This window comes from Corvus moneduloides, chromosome 9 (genome assembly GCF_009650955.1).
Source record: "Corvus moneduloides isolate bCorMon1 chromosome 9, bCorMon1.pri, whole genome shotgun sequence".
NCBI lineage: Eukaryota > Metazoa > Chordata > Aves > Passeriformes > Corvidae > Corvus > Corvus moneduloides.
Genome location: NC_045484.1, coordinates 19,157,268 through 19,184,072, shown reverse-complemented (window position 1 = coordinate 19,184,072; position 26,805 = coordinate 19,157,268). Strand labels below are relative to the sequence as shown.

Sequence of the window (26,805 nt, the reverse complement as noted above, 5' to 3'; positions counted from 1 at the left end):
ATGGCTGTCCTTGTTTAACATAAATTCTTTGTATTTATCCATTTTTTTCATTCTTTTCTTTACTTCATCTCCAAAAAAAAAAAAAAAACCAGGAAAAAATGTTAGAAATGTTGTTAAAGTAGTTGCCTGCCAGTTATGTGGGTTTATGTTGTACATTTACCTTCAGTTATGTCTGTGATCTAATTCCTTTTTAATTTAGTGTCGTTTAGGACAAATTCTGTTAATTTTCTTTTTCTAAATCATGGTGGTCTACTTCAAAACACAGTTGTTTCCAAATGAATTGCTTTGCATTACATATGCAAGGGCATGGAGTGAACAGTTCCTTGTGGAAAAGTCACAGAATTGACACTAAATTAAGAAATTCAAATGCCGCTATTCCCCACAGGAAACACACGTTACTATTTTTAGAAAGCATCTTTCCTATAAGGTGTGCAACTGTTTACATTTGGGAATGTTCAATAACCTAACTTTTCTCAAGTTTTACTTCCAAGTACAACTTTGTCCTGAACTACATTAAAGAATTTTGTTAAAAAGAAAAAAAATGAAGTGATAAAAGCATGTCAGGCAATAACCAGAGCTGTCCTTTTCCATTTCAGGACATTCACTGAACAATGCCAGGGATACAAGTGCCATGGATACTCTACCGCTAAATGGTAATTTCAACAACAGCTACTCATTGCGCAATGGAGACTATAACGACAGCGTGCAAGTTGTAGACTGTGGACTAAGCCTGAATGATACTGCTTTTGAGAAAATGATCATTTCAGAGTTAGTGCACAACAACCTGCGGGGCAGCAGCAAGAACCACAACCTGGAGCGGGCACTGCCAGCCAAGGCTGTGATCGGCGGGAGCAGTAGCGAAGATGACGCCATCGTGGCAGACGCCTCATCTTTGATGCACAGCGACACCCCCGGGCTGGAGCTCCACCACAAAGAGCTGGAGGCCCCACTCATTCCTCAGCGGACTCACTCCCTTCTGTACCAGCCCCAGAAGAAAGTGAAAACTGAGGGAACTGACAGCTACGTCTCACAGCTGACAGCCGAGGCTGACGACCACCTCCAGTCCCCCAACAGAGACTCTCTTTACACGAGCATGCCCAACCTCAGAGACTCTCCCTACCCAGAGAGCAGCCCCGATGTTGAAGAAGACCTCTCTCCCTCCAGGAGGAGTGAAAATGAGGACATTTACTACAAGAGCATGCCAAACCTAGGAGCTGGTCATCAGCTTCAGATGTACTATCAAATCAGCAGGGGTAATAGCGACGGCTATATCATTCCCATTAACAAAGAAGGATGTATTCCAGAAGGAGATGTTAGAGAAGGACAAATGCAACTAGTGACAAGCCTTTAATAGTGTAGCAAAGAAATATTAAAGGCCACGTTCAAGTATTAAAAAGACTTAATTGGCCCCATGCAGGCTCCCTCATATCTGCTCGAAGAGACAATTCTGTTGACCCTGTGGTTCTCCAGTAACAGGGATGACTGGACCTCGCAGTTCTGTGAATTTTTATAAACAAAAACTTTGTATATACACAGAGTATACTAAAATGAATTATTTGTTACAAAGAAAAGAAATACCAACAAGGTATTTAAGATATCTTCTGCTGCTGAATTTAACAAAATTGTGAAAAAAAAAGAGAAATAAACACTTTCCAGCCATTTTACTGCAGCAGTTTGTGAACTAAATTTGTAAATATGGCTGCACCATTTTTTTTTCCTAGGCCTACATTGTATTATATACAAGGCGTAGGCTTTAAAATCCTGTGGGACAAATTTACTGTACCTTACTATTCCTGACAAGACTTGCAAAAGCAGGAGAGATATTCTGCATCAGTTTGCAGTTCACTGCAAATCTTTTCCATTAGGGCAAAGATTGAATACATGTCTAACCACTAGCAATCAAGCCACAGGCCTTATTTCATATATTTCCTCAACTGTACAATGAACCGTTCTCATGAAAAAATGGCTAAAGAAATTATATTTTGTTCTATTGCTAGGGTAAAATAAATACATTTGTGTCCAACTGAAATATAATTGTCATTAAAAAATAATTTTAAAGAGTTTGAAGAAAATATTGTGAAAAGCTCTTGGTTGCACATATAAGCTGTTTTTCTTACACTGTTCATAGTACGATAGTTTGTTTAAAATGCAAGTTCTACCTGTTTTCACTTATTTTTCACTGTAAACAGTGTTCTGCTTTGACTAGTTAGTTTTTATTCTTAAGTTTTGAATTTTTATTGCCAAAAAAACATAATTTGGGGAGAAAGTTGTTTTAGAAGCCAATTATGCCAAGCCTTGCACAAATTTGGTGTAGCTAACAAAGATTGTAACTCAATTCCCTGTTCATTCTTTAATCAGGGTTGGGTGGTAAGGGGTAAAGGGGACACTGGACACTTCTCACAAGCTTTCTCGTGAATAAAAGGTGCCTGTCCTTTAAAAAAAAATAAATAAAACATAACTATTACTCTTCCATATTCCTTCTGCCTATATTTAGTAATTAATTTATTTTATGATAAAAAATCTAATGAAATGTAAATTGTTTCAACAAAATTCTGCTTTTTTCATCCCTTTGTGTAAACCTGTTAATAATGAGCCCATCACTAATATCCAGTGTAAAGTTTAACACCTGTTTGACAGTAAATAAATGTGAATTTTTTTCCAAATAGGTAAAATGTGCATTATTATGTACAAAGCATAATTGGCATCAGCAGTCCTTTGACCCAGATGTCTCCTGCCTAGAATGGCGTCTTTACATTTCATGATTTAAGTGTTGAGAATTCAACAGAAACTGTCTATAGCTCTACAGAAGACAGGTCATCTTTACTATTCTTTTGTCACAATTGAATAGGATCAAACCCAGATATAGCAGGGTCATTAGGAAAAGGTACTGTAATTTCATGTATTTACATAACTCTTAAGTAGGCATCTGCACTGAAATTAAAAATAAGGTGGTAAACGCCACTATCATATTCTCAGCAACAGTAATTAGCAGTTAATTATTAGTGATGAAGATACATTGTTGCAGTGGGGAAAACATGAATAAGCAGCATTTGGCTAGCACTCTGAGTGCTATCTAAATAATTCATCCATCATGGCACTGGTTTGTGTTAGATGAATAAGCATGACTGTCACTATTTTTATCAAGCTAGAGAACTGCAGAAGGCAGCTGATGCCCAAGATGTTATCTACAAATCAGTGGCTAAATTGGAAGTCTGAAATCTTTGTTGTTGATTCCCAAGCCTCTTTTGTTCCTCTCATCCGGGGCCTTTCAAAGATAGCATCAAGGACTGCATTTGTCACCACTTCCAAAATTGTGTTCTTTCAAATAACTCAAATTAATGCCCCATCATCACAGAGGCTACAGTTTTGTGTGTGGCCACTGTGACTCTATGATAACAGCAAAAAATCACTTGAAAGCTGTATCAATTGTTACCTTCTAATGCACTGGAATATATAAAGTCCATTTGGAAGATAAGTCAATGAATTTTTAAGTTTGGATTTCAGAAGAATGTTTTGGGTGAGACTTCCTGCTGTTGAGAAGGTTAAAACTAAATTCCAGGTTGACACGGAACCCTGGGGTTCAGGTTACTCAATATATCTGTTCAGGACTGTGACACTGTAACAATTGTTCATGAGGAGAAAACAACTTTCACCATCAGCCCTACTGGTAACTCTTGCCAGTAAGTTCCTTAACACTTAGAAGTTACTGTGTTTGCAGTAAAGTCACTGAAACATTTAAAACTTAATCAGAAATCGTTTACTTCTGTTTAGTAGAGATGCTTTAAAAATCTGAAGTCTCTATGAAAAAGGACTTAGTTCTGATTCAGGGTATACAGCAGACTCTTTGGAGCAAAATTTATTCCCTTAGTCTGTCAGACAGAAGCATACTTGCTGCCTTCTGAAATCATGTTCTTAAGGATTTCAAAATTATGGTGCTCAGGTAATTACAGTACACATGACCTAATAACATCACCAACTTTCTGCAGAATCTTCAACCCTAGTTCGAGCAAGTACTCCTTTGTGTCTAACTAAAGGTGGCAAAACTGCATACTGGAGAAAGGTTTGTAGCATTGTGATCTTAAATACATATTCAATTGCAAATGTAACAAGTATTCATAAAACAAGAAAATGCAGCTGATGAACCTAAGATGAACCTAAGTATCATAAGGGAATTCTTTTGTTAGCTTCTTTGTAATGTAGATGTTGCTTTTTAGTGAGCCTGTTTGTTTTTTTTTTTTAATGTTGAGCTAGTGAGTGTCCTGTGTTTAGCTAGCAGCCAATACATTGCCAAATTTCTGTTGGTGTAACTTCTCAGTGCAGTAGGTTACAGTATAATTATATAGTTGACAGCTTATTGTAATTTCTTTATGTTCTCTTCTAACATTCCTGCCATCTTGTCTTGGGATCAGGACAGAAGAATTCAGAGGAAGAGTTCAAGAATAGTGAAATAATGACAGCAGAATTAATGGAAACGAGTGTTTCTTCAGAGTCATCAGTTAACCAGTTTCTATGATGGTGCCCACCATATGTTGCTGTTTTAGGCACTTTCAGAAGAGCTGTAATTTTCTTATGGCTGGTAATCTCCTGTTAGTATCAGTGTTAACCCTACTGGCTCAGTTCAATTCTTCCTTGTAACTTCAGTCCAGTTATATTAATTCCTACAAAAGATTGAATGGGATGTGCATTTAGTGAACTGTTGTATAATGGTGCTATGCATTGTTTAATATAAAATACATCTCAATTCTACGTAAGTGAACCATAACATGAAGAAATGCAACACTGGTAATAACTTTTTAGATAAAACTAACCTTTATCTGTAAATTCTACAATACACCTTTGCTTATTTTAAATTTGAAATGAAGTTACTAATAAAGTTTACATATATTCACTTATGTAGGCAATAAAAGGTGTTTCAAATTGCCATAAGTTATGGATAAAATATGTGTCATACTTGATGTCCTAAGTTTTAAGGATTTTTTTTTAACTACTCAGAACAAACATTAACAGAGCAACAAAAAATGTAAACAGTCCCTGTGTGCTGTAGCTGGTGTTATCCCACTTTGCCTCAAAAATAAAACTTCTCTTCTAGACTTGATTATATGACAACATACAGTAAAGCTTTATCCCCGAATAAAATTACTTTTTAAAATCAAGAGAAGCTACAGGTAGACAATCATATATATATAGAGACACGCAACATTTTAATTCACTAATTCTAGGGGACAATGAAGAATTAAAAATTACAGGATTCAGCAGTAATCCTTCAGTTCTTCGATAACCCTCAAAGACACTTACCCCAGAGAGGTCACAGTAAAGCATACCTTAATTTTTTAAGAAATAAATGGTCACAGTCACCCTCCACATTTACGACGAGCACTGCTACCAATTCAGTAAGCAAGGATCTTGCTATATGGCTGCACTGTGGGATGAGGATCCCAGATTTATGGAGGCCACTGGTATGCTAGGTCTCTACTCCACAATGACACCACAGCTTGGAATCCAGCTTTGCACTGAGTTGGAGATAAAAATTATCACTGCCACAGTCCTGGAAGCAAGAGATCTGTACCTTTCATTTACACAATTTGTAAATTAGTAGGAATACAGTTAATGGCTGAAGCTCAATCATCTGGCACTACCAAAAATTTGGAGTAAGGCTTCATTAGGACCCTGTCTGTTTCAACAGTGTTTGGGTTTTTTTTCAGTAAAGTCTTTGTGTGGTTTTTAGAACGACAACTTCCAAATCCTTTTATTCATGAAGGATAAATTCTCAATGGTATTTCATTAATTCATGCCTAAGAGCATTAATATCTCTTCTTAGTGTATTATGTCATCATTAATCTCAGCCGCTCCCCATCAAAGTTCCTGGCATGTGCAGTGGATCACACCATGGTGCAGCCTGAGTGGTTATAAATGCTACTGAAAATCACACAAGCCTCAACTCAGCAGCAAGGAGATTTTAAAGGACCATTCAATATAGTGCACCAGCTGCTGCAGAAATCATTTTGGGATCCCAGATGGGGGAAGTCACAGTTACATAAATTACGCTTGGAATAGGTAGTTCCATAAAGAAAATTTTTCTACAGCAAATTTTGTGTACTGAACCATTTCTTCCTTTTATATGTTGGAGTAGGAGCCCTGGCACAATGTAGACTGCACTGCCAACCAGTTCAAAGTTTAGACAGCAAAGCTGAGCACAAAAACACCAATGCACATTAAAAGCTCAGGTTTCCAAATAGGAGGCAGCAGGTTAGTAACTCTATTTTCTAATGGAGAAGCTGGATCTCTGTAGATAGTGTTGGAATAACTGTTCCAGTCCTATGGTAGCATTGGAATTGTTTTAAAATAATATAATGCTGCTGAACATTTGGCCTCCATGATTGCTTAACAGAATGATTCCCAAAGGTTAATGAGGTTCTCATGAAAATAATTCATTTTAGTTGTATTTAAATAAACCACTTTGCTTCTTTTTTTGCACTAGCAATATAAATAGAAGCTTCTTAGCTTGTATTCTTAACACTGTTGTTTTAAATACTTGCCCTCTGTCTCCTATTACTTAACTTCTTTCTAAACGAAAAGCCTCCTTCATCTTTCTAATTATTTAATTGCCAGTCTTCAGAGTTACTTTTTGTCAGTATGCTTTAAGAGACAGGGCAAGAACATAATTATGGGTGATTTGTTCATGTTGATTTATGGATGGCAGTTGTATCTTCTGTTCTGTGCTACTGCCACCCACTATGGTCTCACATTATCTTTTGTTTTCATAGGATCCCTTCACAACACACTACTCCACTAGGCTGGTCATAGTAAGTAATGACCTAAATAGTTATGGTTAATTTAGAGCCCAGCAAAGCCTACAAATACTTCCAATTATTCTCTTGAATGTGTGCCCAACCTTGCATTTCTCAGCATTGCATTTCATCTGCATCACACTGCCCATTTATTCACTTTGTTAACCCAGGTCAATCACAATCTTCCCTAGTTCTGATTAACTGAAGTAATTCTCTGCTAACAGCAAACAGTGCCACCCCTCCAACAGCATGTTCATCCCCATTTTCAGATAGCACCAGTTGAAGAGTGTAGGGGCACTATACCATTAGCCTTTTGCCATGCTAAAAACCCGACCACTTAATCCTGCTCTACCTCTTCGTTTCTAATGCACAACTACTTTAGCTCTCACTTCCTTAATACTCATTTGCTTTAATGGCTTCTTGGTAGGGATATTTTTATATGGATTTTTTTTCTTTTTTAAATCCAAATAAATTACATCAACCATTCCCTCTAGTCTCAACAGCTGCACGATTGACTTAATTTTAGTACGTTAGAGAGGCACAATTTTCTTGCCCTAAGCAGTTACATCTCTTTTGGCAATGTTTCCTCTGCAGTTTGTGCTTAAATGTGGATCTGCTAGATGTCAGACCCAAAAAGCACTGTTTACAGTGAAACTCTGGTGGAATTTAGGCACTGAAATCCCAGGTACCACAGACATTACTTCAGGGACAGAATTAATTCTAACCTGGAGGACATGTATGTTTCTGTCAGTAAAACCTTTTTATCATCCCAGGTTTGGTGACTGTGCATTTGCAGCCCTTTTGTAGCAGCAGAGTGAGCCAAGGCAAGCCAGGCACTGTAAGCAGTGTCACTGCCTTGCTGTGTTTACCAGTGCAGCCCCTGAATGCCATAATCCAGGAATTAGGGTACAAAGGAGCTCCTTCCTAACAATAACTAGGCTGGAGTAATTTTGTGGTGTAAATGCCACCACCAGGGCTCTGCAGCACCCACGGATCTGCCATTACTGCAGTGGGAGCTGCATTTGACAATTTTTCCAAATCTCTGTGTGCCCATGTGTATCCCTTTGCTATGGAAAACAGGTTCTAAAATTTCTCCCAGTTTTGTTTTGTTTTGTTTTGTTTTGTTTTGTTTTGTTTTGTTTTTTTTTAATCACATGGCAGCTGAAGGCTCTGACCACACCAGGTTTATCGTTCCTTTTGAGAAAGGGTCACAAGTCCTGCCTGTACCCAAAAGCACCACAGTTTAGGCCTGGTGTCCCTCCCATGCACAAACTGTGTGAGGCTGCAGAAGGGCCATGCCATGCCATGTTCAAGGCACTGACCATGCCAAGGGACCTGCAAGGTGGTGTGAGGTGCTCTCCAGCCAAAGCTGGGCAGTCAGGACCCTCAATTCCCACACAGAGCTGCCAGCTAAGGGGCTCAGAGAGCTAGACTGGGGCTGGCAGAGTGGGCAGCCCTCAGCATGCCCTGCACAGCTGCTCACAGGCACCTGCTTCCCTCAGTGTCCGTGCTCAGTGACAGCCACACTATGGCTGCAAGGGCTGGCTGGGGCTCTCAGCTCCCCATTTCCCTCAGGTGGGAGTAGCTTAGTGTGAAGCTACTGCTAAATCCTTCCTGAGGAGAACATAGCTGAAATAACTGACGACAGGGTTATCTCCATGACAAAGCCCAAACATGTGCAAGTTTATACAAAAAAGTGAAGGTTTCCAAGCACATTAGAGGTTGCTGGAAGAGCCTGGACCTTTTTTCAAAAGCTGGGGAGGAAGAGGAATACAGACAGATAGAGAAGAAAATAAAAGGATAATACAAAGCAAATGAGGTGCAGAAATAATTTTGCCCTTTCTCATTTCTCTTCTTTACAGCACCACTATCTGCTGCCCCTTCAAGGCAAGACAGAAAAATCGCCGTAGTGTCAATCTGTCTGGGTATTTGACAAAATGCTTCCGAGAGGCATTTCAAACTCTTCAAACTTGCTGATTCACGGATATGACCTAGCTTTGCTGGATGACAATATGCTTACAGAAAGCAGTCAAGAAATTTTTCATTCCAATGTATTGAAATTTTCAAAGCACACTTTCAAAATCCAATATAACAAAAACAACTTACTGCAATGGAGCAAAACTATACTACTCACAAAAATCACTGAAAATGAAGGTAACTGTCAAAACACCTAGCAAGAGAAAGTTGATTAGGGATTCACCTTACCATAAGCTTCCCAACAGTTATCTAGGCAAGTTTCCTAAAGCTACAAATACACCCTTCCCTAAGAACAAGGCTGATTAGTACCAGCAAGGCAATTTTACCCATCCAGGGGTGCTGTAAGTACACACAGTACTGTACTCAGCATCATTTAAGGAGTCTAGTCTATGTCCATTCTTAGAAGTTCTAAAAATATGTGCAGAGATAATGTTTGTCTCATATTTAAATTATTACTGACTGTCCTGAATGAATACTAAAAGTAAGGAAAAGTAGAAGTGACAACTATATATAAAAAAGGAGAACCTACAGTTACAGTCCTGCAAAGTGCTGTGTAATTTGCTTGAATGACCCTGCTTATGGTGAGCACACAGAAGTTGCTCATAATGCAGATGCAGAAAGTACACCAAGCTAAGTTCTGAATAGTCCAACATCCAAAGTAAGCAGGTAGCTTACTAGGTCTCAGCAGAATTTTGATGCACATTAGCTGGCACTTAGGAGACTACTTGGTCTCCCCATGTCAAGATAAGAATATGCTTGTAGTTGTAAGTGTTCTAATTAGGTTGACTTCATTATTGTTGTATGGTTTGACAGATGCTGTATGTAAATTAATTTCAAATACTAATTTTTAGACCTTTTAAGTGAACTGATAAATCAAGTGCTATTTATTCATGGAATTATTCTTTTTTTCTTAATGCTTATTCCCTCTAGCTTAACTTTAATTAGAACCTGCTATCTGTTCATATTGGTAACAGTTGTCACTAGAGTACAGATGCACATATTCAGCTCATATTGCCACTTTGACATTACACTTAAAGCCTAACAATCTTCCCTTCCATGCATCTGAGAATACCATCCATTAGTGCTTTATCTCACTGCCACCCTGAACTCCAGACTCTAAACACTAACAATCTGATTGTTTTCTAACCAACCAATAATGCATTTTCTGAAGACTAGAAACTGTACAAGAAATAACTTCATTTGAAGATAAATATCTGCCTGAAAAGGTTATTCAGCCCATCCAGATTTCTTTTTTATTACCATAGATTTTCCCAAGGTGGTATTGTTTCTTGAATAATTACCGATCTAAGCAATCATGTGCTAAAGCAGTCTGATTCACTCACTAAACATACACACAGAAAAGCACTTGGCTGCCCTGGTGAAAACAAACAACTCCTCTTTTTCTTTCTGCCCGCTCCTCAGCTCTTTCATAGAATATGACGACTACATTGAAATGTATTTAGTTAATATTTGATTTGCCTTTGTCAGGAAAAGGAAACATCAAATATATTTTTTAGAGCAGAGGAATTATGATCTGGAAAATTGTTCAAATAACACTAGCCTTGTTTGTATCTTTACATACTGATTCATAGGTTTCAGTAGTTTGAAAGGAGTCTTCCAGAAACTAGTTGCAATCAGTTAGGTTCAGAACGCTTGCCAACTTACTGTTTAGAGAAATTATTTAGATAAACATTTCCTTCCAATAAAAATGAATTCCTTTTTCATTACTTTTCACTCTGTGATACAGAAAATGATACCTGTTTCACATGTTTCTGATTAAATATATCAGGAATAGAATAGCTTTCAAGGTCTCTGTTCACTGGGAAGATACAGACTGCTCTTGAAATGGTCTGCGTACCTTGTGTAAGAGTCAGCAACACCAGCCAGGAACAGGGTTATGAAGGCATCCATTAGCAAATGGTGCAATTTAAAGGACATTTTTTTTTGCCTTGACTCATGTACTCCATGGATGGTACAAAGATTCAGCCTCACATCCTCAGACACCTAGCACCACTTGCTTACAGAAAAGGTACATTCTGTGAATGAATGGTGATGATGCCTAAAGCACGCAAGGGAAGGGGCTTCTGCATATTAAATATTTAGTCTTCACCTGTCCTCACAAACAGGACAAGTGACCTAAAGTGTCTCCAAGAGACATGGCCATTCAGCATGCTGCTGTCTGCTGTGTGCCACAGAATGAAGTATTATGTGTGCCACAGAATGAATATTATATGTGCCACAGAATAAAGTATTATATATTCTTGGCAAGAAAAAAGTGGTAGCTCCAAACAAACAAAGGTTCACCAGCTGTGAATCTGCTCAGAATTCTGCATTTTGTGAGTCCTGGGTGCTAGAGGCAGCAGGACTTTTGCATAGCCTGGTATAATGGAAGGCTCCCTGCCCAGGGCAGGAGAGGTGGAAGTAGATGACCTTTAAGATCTCTTCTAACCCAAATCATTCTGTGATTCTGACTTACTGAAAGCACCCAGTTGAAAAAGTCAATATCATGAATGAAATTTAATTCTCTTACATTTGAGAGATCAGGAAGATACCTGGTGGGCTTTGGTGAATTATGGAAAAATACTTCAGCCTCCTGATATAACATCAGTGAATATTTTTACTGAAATACTGACAGATTATCAAAATCATTTCATGGTGGCTACAAGTCAGTACACAAGCAGGAGTTCTGCTACAACAGGGAGTGGCAGAGCATGCAGGTTATGCCCAAATAAGTTTTTGACTCAATTTATGCCAATCCAAAATTAGCATATTTTGATTGAGGTCTGTGAGATTATTCCGGTCCTGCACCAGTTAACGGGAACAGAGTGAGGGTTGGTGCCTGGTGCCGTCTATTTCCTGCCATTTCTCTCTGCTGCTCACCCCCTCTGTTTTATTACCTTATCGCAGAGACAGTGCTGTTCCACATCCATGCACTCCTTCTTGTAGCATCACTGCTAAATTTAATGCTCACTACTTAATCAATTTTCTCTCAACAGGTAACGAATAATTGAACAGTTGGGGGTGGGGCATGACAAGATTTAGTGTGTTATTTCCTCGTAGGAAACAAGACAACTCATCCATTTATATTTATGCATATTCAGTTTCTTTCATTAGCCAAATGACCCTAAGAGTAAAGGAATCCATGTCAACTCATCCAGTTGGTAGAAAATAACAGGTACCATGTACTCCAAGCCCAGCACTGGGCCTCAAATAAATAACATTTTCAACTGGAGGTAAAGTGAAGACAACAGAAGACGGGAACTTCTGCAATATAGTTCTTTGTTGTCATGTTTTGTTCTGCCATCAGCACTAGACTGGTGATCATAACAGTAAAGCCTGCAGTGAAGCCCTGGCCCCAGTTAAATCAATGGCAAAAGTTTTTGCTGACTTCAGTGAGACTGTGATTTCTCTTCAGAATCATTAAGGGAATCTTTCTGTATCTCAGTTTGTTGATTCTTAGACTTGAGTACTGGACATTAAAAATAAAGGCAAAAAATACCTCAATTTTTCAAAATTATTTCCTCCATGGAAAAATGCTTTGTTTCTTCACCACTCATAACCTTGTTCCATCTGCATCACTCCCAGTAAGTGCTATTTCACAAAGGAGAGCACACACTGTTTTTTGCCCACTAGATCAATACCTGTCTAAAAGTATTTACTCACCAAAAGGGCTGTGATCCTTTTCTTTGTGGCTGTAATCCTTTTCTTTGTCACCCTTGAACTTCTGTTCTGCTCTTGAAATTTTTTGCTTTTTGACACAGGTTCTTTTATTTCCTGGCTATTGCTAGCTCCTAATAGGATGTTTTTTAGTTCTTTGCTCTGACATTTATTATAGAGTATACATCATAGCTTTTCCACTTGTCTAATCAGAGGGTTGGTCCAGCACTGAAATTGCAGCTGTTTTAAAATGCTACCTATAAACACACACTTTATCTTCAGTTCCTGTTCACAGTAGCTCAAAGGAGACAAGAAGATGATGATCAAAATAGAAAATGGAAAAGACTGATGGGAGACTTGCTTTATAGAAACAGAAGAAGAGTAGAAGGGCAAGCAAGACATACAGGTAATCTACTCTCTATTGGAATAGGGCAGAAGTTATTGTATCATACTCTGTGAATGTATTCAGCCAAACAACTTATATTCTGACTAGCAAAGACTAAAGTGATGAAAGAAGCTGGAATAAAAGGATATTAAATAAGCCCTGGATAGTTGACTGCAATATTCACAGCCTTTGGAATCCTTTATCTTTCCTGCAATTGGCCGCTGACACACCATTTGTCTTTAGAGGAGCTCGTGCTTTCGTCCAACTGTCTGAAGTACAGATAAACCATGTTCACTGTCAGTAGAAGCTTAAAACCTGTATTCTCAAAGCTGTATCTGGAGCAAAAAGCAGTTGTTCACTTGCTCCAGTCCAACTGAAAGCTTTTTATAGAGATGGAGGTACAAAAGGAAAATTAAGGCAATCACCCTTTTGACATCAGGGGTTGATGTCTCTGCTTTGAATCACCTGGAAAGGATTTAACAACAAATCCCTCATCTACAGGAAGAATGAGCCAATTACAGCAACACTGTGTGCCCAGTAGATATGGCCAGTGCCTCCCTCCTGGGCCCTGACACAAAATGACCACCAGAATGCCTGGTTTGGGAATAAGTCTCTCAACAGAGATGCTTCTTTTACCTAGTGCCCCAAATTTTAAGTTTTCTGTCACATACATCCTATCTGAGAATTTACCTGCTACAGCTTATACAAAAAAAGTGTGACTGTCTTATTTCACATTCCAGACAACATAATCTTTGCCTATATCCTGACCTCATTTCTCCTTATGCTGATGTGCTTCCAGAGGCCACTAACCTCTGTCCTATTGCACAGAGGTAGCAGCATTTACAGCCCAGATTTTTACACGAGACACATTTATGAATTTGGAATAAAGTCTGAAGTGAATCCTTGTCAATATAGCTGAAAGAATATTTTTTTTTTTTCAAAGGGCAGCATTTTAGCATTTCTCTGAACTTGACACAAAATGGGAAATTTGACTGCGGTCTCTTACATAACGAAGTGTTTTAATTAATTTGCTTTCACAGATTTCTAGTGGCAGTTACCTATTCCAACCTTAGCAACTAGTCATATTGACATAATCACAAAGAGTACACACCAACAGTGTACGATAGAAGCATATCATTCGCTTGAAGTGTAAAATGCTCCAACAATAAAGCTAAAAAAGTATTGTTTAGTTATTGGCACAACTGCCACATTTATAGTTTCATCCAAATAGCTCCAACTCTGAAATGAATGCCTGTGCTTATTTTTTTCAGTGTGGTGCATATTATTTTCATTTATTAAGCAATAGGTTAAAATCAGAGAAAGGAACATTTTGAACTACAAATGTACTGTAGCTTCTACTATTTCAAGGAGGTGGTTCTGGAGGTGTGTATAGAGGGTATAATGAAAGCCTTTTCCCTATGCATGCCAGATACCGCAAAGCATAAAAGACAACTGTTGTCCCAAGTAACTCACTGTATTTTCAGCTCAAAGCATATTGAAAGAGTAGATAATTTGATATATAAAATCTGAAATTTCATCAGTTGGGGTTTTTTCCTTGCATCATCTTTCTAGACTTCGAAGATAATTGCAGTCAATGAGCATATTGCTTTTGATTTAAACAGGCTTTAGGTCATCACACTGCTGTTACTACTTCAGCCTCTTTGTGCTCTTATTTGCTACTCTCTCGTTACACCTCACCCAGCAGTGTCAACTGCAAGCTTTCTGGCAAGTGACGACACCTTCCTCTGTATGAACAGAAAGGACAATGGATGTTGAAAACGTAAACACAAACAATGCTGTGCCATTATTTGCATTCACTGTTTGACATTCTGGCAACAAAGTCTGAACAGTCTCAGTATCTGTTCCAGGCGTCATAACAGGAAAAGTTCATTGAATCAATGACTTTGCCAAAAAAGAGCCAAGAGTCCAAGAAGATTAAATTACATTGGTGTAGTTGGGGGTGTGAGCCAAGAAGAGTTTCATTAAACAGTACTGTAGGAGGAGAGGGCAGACACTTCAGCATTTTATATAACCTCTGTGCTAGACTGCTATAATTGTATGATGTAGCTTCTTTCTTTCCAAGTTTTCTCATTCATTCCAAAGCCAAGAGCAAGCCCAGGTAAGTGCTACCAAGCAGAAATGTACTCCTGTTTCATGCCATTCTCTCTCTAAGCTTGTGCAGCAGCAGTGTCTAATGCAGCACGAATGACCTGAAGCACGTAATACCACTTGCAGCCCAGCAGCTGCATAGGCCCTTTTCTCCTCTAGCAGTAAAATGACTGCAGCTGACCTTGTATTAGCCTGGGTTTAGAAGAGAATAGCAATAAGAACTGTATCATATCAGGGCCTTCATTCTACGGCAGTAGGAATTAGCTGTTGAAGTCAATAAAATCCTACCAATTTGCTTAAAATTTGTTTTTCCACACCTGTCTGCCATGAACCATGACACACACCCTCCGCCCTCCCCAAAGAAATATTAAAGGTACTTCATTCATGTAAGAGCATGTAAAAGAGAAGTCCCTGGCTTCAGAATTAAAGGCAGCTCAACCAATCTGATCACCCAAAACTTGAACAAAAAAATAAAATTTTGCACAATCGATCCACAGATGACTAAGAGACAAACTTCAGTCCTACAGTGCTTAGAACTACATTATTAGTAGTATTCTGTAGGTTACAAGCTGATTTGTCCATATTATTTCAAGGTGACTGCATTTTTATGTAGCATATGCCTAACACCATGGGTACGATTACTACCACTATGTAACGCCAGTTTTCATGGGTTATTAATTGATAAATGACAGCCAACTCCTTTTTAGCTGCTACATAAGTGCTTTATTAACACATTTAATTCAATAAGGAGTGGGATAGTACAAATCATAGTGAAGGACAGAGAATGAGTTTGTTCAGTATCATACCCTGACTTCTGCAGCGCTCAGTAGCACGGCACGGCTCATTGCTTTCTCTCACAATGGGTCATCTGCACTCAGGAGGCAACAAACAGTAAAACCAACAGACACCATTCTTTTCCCAGAAGTGCTTAAAATTAAGAGGAGGAAAGGACAGAAATCTCACAGGGCTGATAAGCTTATTCACTGTGGCTGCAACGTTATTTGAGACAAATGAACGCTCTGAATATAACATGAGCCCCTGGAAAATAAAAATTTACCGAAAAGAAGCAGGATGACAACAGAGTTACAAAAATCACAGAAGAAGAAATAGAAAAAAAAATTGTGAAAAAATTGAAACAGCAAATCAAATAAACCAAACATTGGAGCATGCTGGCTTAGGAGCGTGAGAATTTTAATGATGGACTAAAGATCAAGTATTTGTCCAGTGAGATATTTAAACATGAAGACATAATGACACTGAAGGAAGGATCCAAAATAGGTTCTCTTTCTGTCATGTGAAAAACAAAGAGCTGGTGGAAATCTTTATTGTAGCTAATTTGGCATATTTTAAAATAGACAAATCCTGACAGTTTTCTAATAAAAATATTCCATTTACATCAATATCTCAAAATCTCCTGTTTACTTTCCAAATTCAACCTTTAAAAGGGAGTACCTAAAAACATTTGTTATGTTATGTTGTTGAGAAAAAGTTTCACAGGAGCTGCATAAAACTAATATAAAGTGAAGTTATAAAATTAATATATGCATTTTAAAAGTGTGTTAGAGCTATAGTCCTGACAATGATAACTACAAGTCATGTCCTTCCCTGGAAAACTTTTAAAGAAAGTCTCCCCTAATTTGTCATTCTAAACTTAAAGAATAATACAGAGCTTATCTAAAAGTTCTTTATTTTAAAATAAACTGAATTTACTGACCTTCTGACAGGCTGCAAAAGGCATCTCTCTGACTGAGATTTTGGTAGAATGCCAAAATGAAGGAGCTGCATTTTAAAAGGTATCTTTAGGTACTTAAAAAGCTTGAAAGTATTTGCTGCAATGAAAATTATTAGCTAAATTCTTGCCTGAGTCACTATTACAGTCCTGCTACAAAGTTCTGACACTATTACTTAGAAATTATCGTAACTTGGCTCAGATTTAGGAATATAGTCAGGCAACTATCTAACATCAGCATTGTAGAGCTCCTTACTGATTGTTACAATGTCAAATAAATAAATGATAACTGCGGCAAGTAATTTCAATGAATTTTGCTTTTCCTTTTTTTTTCTTATCAGCATTTCTTTGCCAAAAAACTTCGAAGTTCTACACTTCCTGCTCAAAACAGAAGGAATACAGGTTAGCTGCAATTGTGTTTTCAATTCTGAATTCAATTTTGAATTCCTGTTTAACCCATCTTGATTGAGATATGTCAGACTCTCTTCTCGTATAATTCTTCAAGCTTGTGGGAAACTTCAAAAATCAAAATCAAAAATTCTTCTGTATTAATCCACTGAATACAGATAAATTTAATGTGTACTTGGTGATGTAGCTCAGAAGTGAAGACATTTGGGAGAACAGTCCTCATATAGCAGAAAAATCTCCCTCAAGATTTTTGTCTTAAATACTTTTCCAAAATGATGAGACAGATGCTTTTACTAATGATTATTTTGTTTAGCTGTTCATGGTCTCTTCTCTGGAGCAATTTGTCTGAAGAAAGACTCAGACAAACAAGTCTCTTGTACCCTGTTCTTGATCAAAGGCAGTGGGCCAAAGTCCTTGCTCAGAGAGGACGGACCAGCCTAAGCACCAATAGGACACTGGGGAGGTCTCTGGGGCAGGTTTGTTTTAAAGGTTCAAGAGATTCCTAAACAGCTGCTTCCCACCAGGCCCTTTACAGGCTTCAGCCTCAGGACCAGCTGGGAGAAAGCCACGGTCTGGATCTACACTCATAGGGAAAATCTCCAAGGCTGTCTAATTACATCTGAGGTTTCTCTGCCCCTCTAAGACACAAGGAGCAGCCAAGCAATAAACAACAAAAATAATTCTGTGCTTAAACAATGGTATCTAGGGTCATTTTAGACACTGAGTAAAGACATCTGCCCGGAGAGCATCCCAGATGGGACTTCAGGGGACCATTCTAAGAGACAGAGCAATTGCTATTACATGTCTAATTCCTTTAAACAGAAAACAGAAGTTGAAGATGTTTCCATATTTATTAGTTGAGGCCATGATCCTTAAAACATCACACAGTATTTAATATTAATGACAGCAAAATTATATGCAAAGATAAGGACTTGCACTCCTGCTGATTTGAAGACAGTAAAATATGTAACAGTGCTTGTGAAGCTCACAATTTTCAGAAAATCCACAATACTTTCATTCATTTAACCTCATCTTAGAACATCTTGCCTCTCAGATATTTTTCTGTTAGAGACACACAACCTTATGAAGCGGTTTAGCAGAAAAAAGTGAGATATTACAACCTTTGCTATTTTATATTCAAATACATTATCATTCTACCAAGCAAGGAGATAATGACAAAAATCCTTTTATGTTTGTATTTAATTCTGTGATTTAAATTGGAAATATTGTGAATTATGAGTCTTCATCTTTGTTTCAACCACATAGATATTCTTAAAGGCATAAAACTGTTACCATACAAATGTTATACCATACCATACAAATGCTGACAAATTTAAAAAAGCATATTACAGTTCAGTATCAAAACTAAATACAACATATATACACATCTCATATCTCTTTCAAAGTCACAACCTTTACTCTCAAAACATCCGTGGCTTTTTTAATGTCCATATCTGCAGTGACTGCCATTTGTAAAAGGTCTGGTACACAGAGAAATAGGAACTTAAGGGTGACGGGAAGGTGTAGAAAGTCTTACAAAAGGAACAATTACTTTCTGAAATGCTAGTACAAATAGAAGATGAAGTGTTTTGGAGTAACTCAAAACCTTATCATTTACCTGTCAAAAAAAGACCCAGCTCTTTCCAGTCTCATAATATACCTATTCATGTACAGAGTCTGGGGATGACCAATGTGAAAGTTCTTTCCTGTACTTTTGGACTTCAGAAGCACTCAGGGAGGAGAAGATTGTTCCTCTCCTTGCAAGCTGCATCTTCCTGAGTTTCTAAGTCTGCTTTTCCATACAGACTCAGGTTACTTGCACGTGTCAGGTGAGTCCTCCTCAAAAAGAAACAAGTACTTAAACACTTTCAATTCCAACCACCCTCTCTGAAAATAAGGGATTTGGAAAATGATAGCAAGACCTACGTGCCTGCTCTAGAGCTTCTGCAAACTATGACATGGTAACTACTTTACCTGTTGCCAGGAGAAAAAACTGGAAGTTTTGGGCTGAACTAAAACTTTGTTATTCATCATGAAGGGGAGAAGAGTCCTCCAGGGAAAATTAGCCAGGTGTGCTATTGCTGCCTTTCACTACATTTAGGAATAATATGAAGAAGATGGACTTTAGTTCTGATATCTTTAGAGTCTCAGTTTTCATTTCCATCTTTCTCTTCTATCCTAATTTTATCTACTACAGTGTGGGAAAAATTTTAAAGCAAAACTTGGGCTGCAAAATAAGTCAGAAGTATTGACTACTTGGCATTCATTGCTGACAGTGTCAAACAGGTGAAAACGAAAACCTATCTTGAAAGCATAGTTAAGAAGGTTATTTAAAATAAAATAAACCCTGAAATGTCAAACACAACTGTAAGAAGAGAGGCTGGACTATATCCAAAATTTCATCGCTACTGGACTTCTTGAACCTGCGTCAAATGCTAGAAATAAATTCACTTTCAGCTGCAATTGAAGATTCCAGGTTTTTTTCCAGATAACTCTGAAGCCAGATAAAAGCTGATAATTCAATTTTACAGGTAGTAGGAACTAAAAATCCATTGCCAATGAGAAGACAGGAGGCTGGACTTAAGTTTCCAGGAAGATTTTTCAATAGGCGTACTTCCTGAATGAAGGAAGGCATCTACTCATGCACAGTCTACCATTCAGAGGTATGAACTGCATTGTCTGTGTTTTATATGACACTTTCAGAAATATATCAAAATACATCTGGTTTATCTTTTACTGAGTTCCAATGGATTATCAGAGGTACTTCTGCCCACTATATGTATATATAGGTATATGTGTATACATATGTGTGTATATATATATATACATGACCTTTGGATTTACCTCTTTTTTTCCAGGAAAAAAGTAAATCTATTACAACAGCAGAAGATAACTTTCAATTCCAATGTCCGTGAGTTTTCAACTGAGTTAGGTGATGCCACTTTGTGTCTGAAAATGCTATAGGCTGAGAACCCATTTCATAACAGTGCTACACGAATTCTTAGCCACAATAGGCAATAGAGCATTGCCTAAGAGGCGATGTCCTTCTCAGGCTGATAGTGGACACAAGTTTTGGCAGCTTTTCAGTCACCTGTGGTTCAATACAATAGAGTAAAATTCAGTGGTACATAAACCACATACAAGCTGCTTACACAGGACTAACTTTTACTCTGCACATAAAACACAAGCTTGCAGCTGAGTAATGGAAGAAGTGAAGGAAGAAAATACAGCAAAGATCAGAAATGAGGACAGTTCTAATTAATATAAGCAAAAGTATAGCATACAAAACAAAACTGCCCTTTGGAGACCATGGATGGTGATTTATTAGCAATTTCAGAAGTATGTTTTTACACTTTAAGATATCAGCTCAATAGCCTCCAGAGTCAAGGCTTCTGCTTTCAATACTGAACTGCTGTTTGGCTGTGTGTTACTGTTTCCAATTTGATCCTGCCTGAAACAGAAGCTTCCATGCTTGGTAGCACTGAAAACACAAATTAAAACTTTGAAAAAATTATGTTAGTGGAAAATATTCACTCTCATATACCACTTGTCAGGCTTCCTTGAACAACCTAATTTAACCTTTTACATACTAGAATATTTTCTATTCTCCATTACTTATTCTTAAGGGGCACCTTCACAGATTCACCAGGTTGCAGACTCTGAAGGAACTAAGAGGATTAACATAACTGTACCACATAAGGAGGATGTTCCTAGGATATCTTGCACCCTGCATTTCCACAAATAATAGCTACCTCTGAAATAAATAGCTAATTGCTGGTAGCTGTGTAGCCATACTGCTGGGCACTTAGATGGACTTAGCAACTCTGACAAGGAACAGAACATATTTATTCTGGCAAAGGCCCACTCAACAGACACTGAAGTATTTCTTATGCTAGCACTGTCTTAGTTATCTTTTTTACATCATCACACTGCAACACAATTATATTTGTGTGATTTTGAAATGGCATAAAGGTCAAGGGTTTCTTGATGATCAAATTTAGAGGTCAATGTCAGACTGCACATGGCTGACCTCGCACAGTCAGCCTAATGAGGCTTCTTTATCTTCAGGGCAATTTCTTTACCAACAGAAATGCAATCTAGTAAACCAACTGTCACAGAAGGATGCAGTAAAGTGTTGATGGCAGCTTAAGATGACCACTTAGTAAGATCTCTTCATCTGTCCCTAGGTTTCCTAGGCTCAAAGTAAGTTGCACATAATTTTAGATATTCGTATATGAAACTAAAAGGTTTTGAATATAGCCCTCATTCTCATTGAAAAAAAAAAAAAAAAAAAAAAAAAAAGAAGAAAAAATCTACATCAAGAGGATCTCCAGGAACTCAGAAGAAGCTGATGCTTTGTCCACCTTTCAGCATTTCTAGGACAGGCTATTGGATCCCACCTCAGGCTCTCTAAGCTTACCGAGAGCTGGGAAATCCAGTCTTCCCTGACCTGGGGATCATAACAACCCTTCCATTCTTCAAAGTCAATATCCTCAGGAAGATAGAGTTGTACCTTTGATAAAAAGAGGAGCTGAGACCTCTACATAGGCTGTGAAATCAGTGGGACTGGTGAGACATTGATGCAGGGTTTTGCCTTTGAAAATCAGCTGCTTCTGGCTTCCAATCCAAACTGGACTCTGTGGCAGACCAGCTACTACACCTGATTTCAGGACTAAACCCTCCGTTCAACTGCTGCCTCATATACAGCAAGCAAATATCACAGAGCAAATAAAGTGCTACACACCTGGCAGTTGTACTAGTATGGAATCTATTAACTTCTCTCCCCTCTACCCCCCAAAATCCTTCTAACTCCTGGTTTCCTCTCAGCTCACAGTAAAATTGTGCTGACACAGGTAAAGTGGCAAATAGCAATCATTTGCTCTCTTGCATTGATTCTGCCACAGAGAAGCACAAACAAAGCCTTCAAAGGGACTGATCCAAACTCCTTCTGGAAAGCCAACCACATTCCTCACTAAGTACATAAGTAACATATGTCTAAAGGAAGGTCAAAAATCTGCACATAAGATGTACATAATCCTACACAAAACCACCAATTCATCATCCTTGAGCAGATAGTATAGATATTTTACTATTAAGGATTTAATTTCTTAGTTCAGCTAGGAATTTACATTAGTTGCTCCAGGAAACCTAATGGGGGAGGTAACTGTAAAGGCAATAGCAGAAGCTGTATGTGTTTAAACCACTTCTGTAAATCTCTGTACAAAGTTACACATCCTGAACGCAAGGGGAAAGCAACTATGGCAAAGAGCATCTGGTCTGTGAGTAGCTGTAACACAATGAACTCTTTAAAGTGACAACCCAAGTGTGGGGAAGGGCATTGCTTATATCAAGCCCACATGCTACTGCTCTTAGTAGGTATGCTCTATGGAATATGAAAATTAAACTGAACGGTTTGGCAGGGTGGAAGTCTTGTGAAATTTTGCCTGCATGCAATAAGGAAAATTAATTTGAGCATGGGAGAAGAAAATAACTCAGAAAATGATTTAATGGTCCTACAGAATGGTCCAAACCCTTGAAGCCTCCAAGATGTAAAATATTTAGTATTCCATCACTCCAAAAAATCTTGGACGAGACCCAGCTTCATCTCCTGAGTCACAAATTTCAGTAAGTTGCAAGAAAAGGTTGGTGTTGCAATCGTGTGGGTCTGGGAAAAAATTCTTATGTTTACAGGCCTGGCAAGAGCACCCACATACAAAAAAAGAAAATTGAATTTCATGAGATATAGGCCTGCAGGACTAAGCAAATGCTGGTTTTATCTGTGCTTGGGTAGGAAAGAAGGAAAGAGAAATGATCATATGCTTTGGTTCTGCTGTCAGAAGGCATGCTGTAGCCAGGCTTCATAATGTGTTTTTCTCGGTTTTACTAGTAGCATAAGAACAACAGCAACAATAAAGAGAACAACCAGAAAAGATTCAGAAGACATGGCACTGGGGCAGGAGAACAAGGTGCCATACAAAATAAATAAAGACCAGTGAACCAGACCACATCAATAATGCAGGTCAGCAAGAATGTCTAGGAGGAAGTCTGTGTAAGGCTTCTGCAATTAAGAAAAGAAAATCCTTTGACTTCATGGCATGTCTTCTGAGATGAATATCCCATGGCTACAATTAAAAATATTGTTTGGGTTGGTTGACCCTCTCTGCACACATAACCCACACTTTTAGAGAATTTGCTTTTTAAGGTGAAAGGAACAGATAACGATGTGTGTGAAAGTGTGTGTCTTACACTCTTACACACTCATACACACTCAACACACACACACTCAAACACACAGTCAGTTATTTAGAAATTAAAGGTCTCTTGGCACAGACACACCGAGAAAAACTATCTGATGCTCACAGAAGAGGCATAATAGTGCTGATCTGCTCATTTTATAAATCACTTTTCTAATCCCTTCATATTTCTGTATTCCATCAACCAAACTAACGTAATTAATATTTAAGCTTTGAGAGGTGAAGATTTGCAGAGGCCATGGATTTTTTACGACAGTTTATTTTACTAAAAATTTCCTCTTTTCCATTATTCTGTGAAATTAAAAAAAGGAAAATTAAAAAAAGAATCAGGTTGATTACTGTATTCCATCATGTAAATATGAATAAAAGAGAAACATCTGTCCTTGGTCTGGAGTTATCTAGCCTTCCATTGCTCAGCTTCCCATGGCATTTGAATGTACTGAAGTAATCACATTTTAGTTTTTTCTTGGCTCTTGGAATACAGCGTTTCATGACCCAATGATTTTTTAACAGGAATTGAAAAACGTAAGTCTGAATAGTTTGAGAATAAATTACTCCAACATGAAATGAGCTCTTATTCACCAATACTTACAAATAGCTTTAGCAAAGATAAAATAATGTGTATTGTAATTAATATTTTAATTTGCTAAGAAAAGCTAAATAGTGATTAAACCCCCTCCCCTCCCCTTTCCCCATGACAATAATGAAGCTAGGCAGTTTCAAGAGAAGCAGAGCTGCCAGGAGTTTAATGTCGTTGATTAAGAACATGTTTCCATGGTGGCTATTATGTCCCTCTAAGAGACGAAAACAAAACCCAGCCTTATTTCCTCTTAGAACGACAGGGTTTCTTCTGCCTTTATAGGACAGACAACAAGAAAATGTTTAGGGATAATTAAAGGCAATTAGGCTCATCAAGGCTCATTTCTGGTCTAGCTCCACTTCTTTTCTCTACAATGTGTACTAATTGCTGCTTCAACATATCAAGTAGCATGGATGACTTTTTTTTTTGTACTTCCACAAACAAGACTGCTTGGTCATTACCAGCTTTGACAGTGTGAATAAGAGACTCCTGATTAGCTTTTTGTTTGCTTTTTTAAAGATTTATACTACATGTCCTATTGAATCCGATAATAGAGAATAATAAATTAACACTTAGAAATTGTGTAGTACCTTCTGCTAGAGGATCTCAAAGTCCTTTGTAAACATTAATAAATTAATTCTCTACACTGTTTAGTTGTGTTTAATAGGTATCATCATCTTAATTTTGTGGACTACTGAATACAGACACAAAGAGGTTTGGTAGCACATTTAGTGTCACAGTCAACGTTACAATGTTGGTCTCCTGTTCACACACAATTAGCTTGTTAGCCATAAACATGCTTCCTGTGTCACTTCTCTTACATCTGGCTTTGATTCATTGATAGTCAGGTCATTTAAGTTATTCAAGTGTCTAAACTTCAAAAAGAGGTTTCTAGAGGGAAATTAGCAAGAGGCAGAGGATATCCAGAACTATAGACAGAAATATCCAAGTGCTTCTATATTAAGTATTGCAGAAGAGGATATTGGGGAGTTCAGTTATAGGAAGCAGAAAAGGCTCATTAGCAGAAAAGGCTCATTAGCAGAAAAGGTTCATTAGCAGAACGATTATCAATTCCTGACAGCACAGTCATGACAGCTCCAATCCCACAGACCCTTTCATGTAAAACTGCAGTCCACTTACATAACTCAATAGCTCTCCAGTCTTGAAAGCAGTTGGCTGACACACACATTTAATTTTTCCACCAGAAAACATCTTCCTTTACTGGTTCTAAGTCCAGAACAGACAAACAAGAAATTTTTTCTTAGAAGAATCAGAGAATCACAGCATATTTTGAGTTGGAAGGGACTCATGAGGATCATCACATGCGTATGTTTTCATGGGTTTGAATATTTGTGAACGTTAATCAACAATACCTCCTCCAACACTGAGGGATGGCTAATATTGCTTGTATGTACAGCACACAAGAGACTGCAGGTGATGCATTAATTTCACTTCTTTGTACATAGCAATTTGTTCATGAATCACACATCCTAATAACTGTAAATGAAATCGATCCCAAACTTCCACCAAAGTCCAGTCTGGATCCACAAATTAGACTATTGTTTGATCTTCTCATTCTCTAGACTTGTCTAGGAAATATAATCACATAGATCAGGCTTCTCACAGACCAGGCATGCTCATTCATCAGTTTTAAAACCTGGATACAATTCTCTGCCTTGAAGCCACTTAGGCTCACATGTCCAAGCTCCCACCTCCCTATTTACAGAGTCATGAGGTGGAGGAAAATAGTTACTTAATTCTTGTTTAATGTGTTTTGTTTGGATAAATATTTAATAATTAATAATAAAAGTAGTACATACAATAAAAGAGTACAAACACCTACATGAGCAATAGCTATAGCATATCTGAGCTTTGCCACATGAGAGCTCACTGCAGTCCCATCTCTGCCTTTGGTGGTTGTAACACTGTTCTGAGAGGCAAGAGAGGAGCTCAGCTCCACAGACGATGAGAAAACTTTTTTCCATTTGCCAGATGCTGGTTGACTGCACTGGCGACACAAACACTATGTAATGGGTAACACAGTGTCAGCCCCCACTGCACTGTCCTGGGAGGAGATTTAGGATCCCAGCATTTCAGAGACATGACAACACAGGTCATTTCAGACAGCTCCAATGACTGAGTCACACAGTGATTTCCTATGTCATCTAACTGCGTGTCTTCTTTGAAAACCCAAATAGCAGCATTGTGCTGCTACTTTGTTGTCCTTCACACGTCCTACTCACAACATTCTGCAGCTTTTAAATGTCCAGATTGCTCATCTGCTCCCAAGTAACTATAGATTTAGGATTATTACTGACATTAGTTGAGCTACACCTACTTATAGCTTCTCCAAGTCTTGAACAGCCAAGGAAACAATACAGACACCAGGTGTTCTGCAAGTCTTTTAGCTCGTATCTTAATGCTCATATGGAAATAGACTGTATGCAGTTTAAATAGACATGATATTACCACTTCCTGTGGTGAATTCTTTCTAGTAAAAGGGCTTATTTGGTGCAGAAAAGCGTGCATGATAATAGATATAATGCAGAGAAGCATCTTGGCTGGAAATTTCAAGTGGTAAGCTGTACTTTTGTGCAGCTAAAAAGTGAGGCTGAGAGCTGCCATCTCTGGCTCTAAGCACAGTTGTCTCTGCTGCTATTCACCAGTCTTTGCTCAACGTAAGTAAGAAGGACCATGAAAAATGTCCTGCACAAACTTTATTGGCTCCACCAAATCCAAGTAATAACTAAGTTGCTTAAATCAGAATGAACTTTCTACCTACTTGCATCCTAGACCTTAGTGTACCTTCATTCTTCTGGACAATTATATCCCCCCAAAGACATTAGTACAACTTCAAATTGCCTTTTTCTGAGACGAGTGGCACAAATCTTGCTTTGCAAGTTTGCATATGAGAGGAT

General features: G+C 38.1%; 1 protein-coding gene across 23 annotated transcripts in view; it reads left to right on the top strand.

Annotated features, from left to right (window-relative positions):
• The window catches only part of ADGRL2 (adhesion G protein-coupled receptor L2), a 314,082-nt gene extending 309,190 nt beyond the window's left edge, over positions 1–4,892 (top strand). For 13 of the 23 annotated variants that reach the window (XM_032117273.1, XM_032117274.1, XM_032117275.1 and 10 more), the window contains one exon: positions 597–1,351. In XM_032117273.1, coding sequence (XP_031973164.1) covers positions 597–1,351 — 755 coding nt within the window. Of the gene's footprint in view, positions 1–596 lie in introns of all 23 variants that reach the window. The other 10 variants (XM_032117278.1, XM_032117279.1, XM_032117285.1 and 7 more) reach the window with 3 other exon arrangements.
• The last annotated feature ends 21,913 nt before the right edge of the window (positions 4,893–26,805 follow it).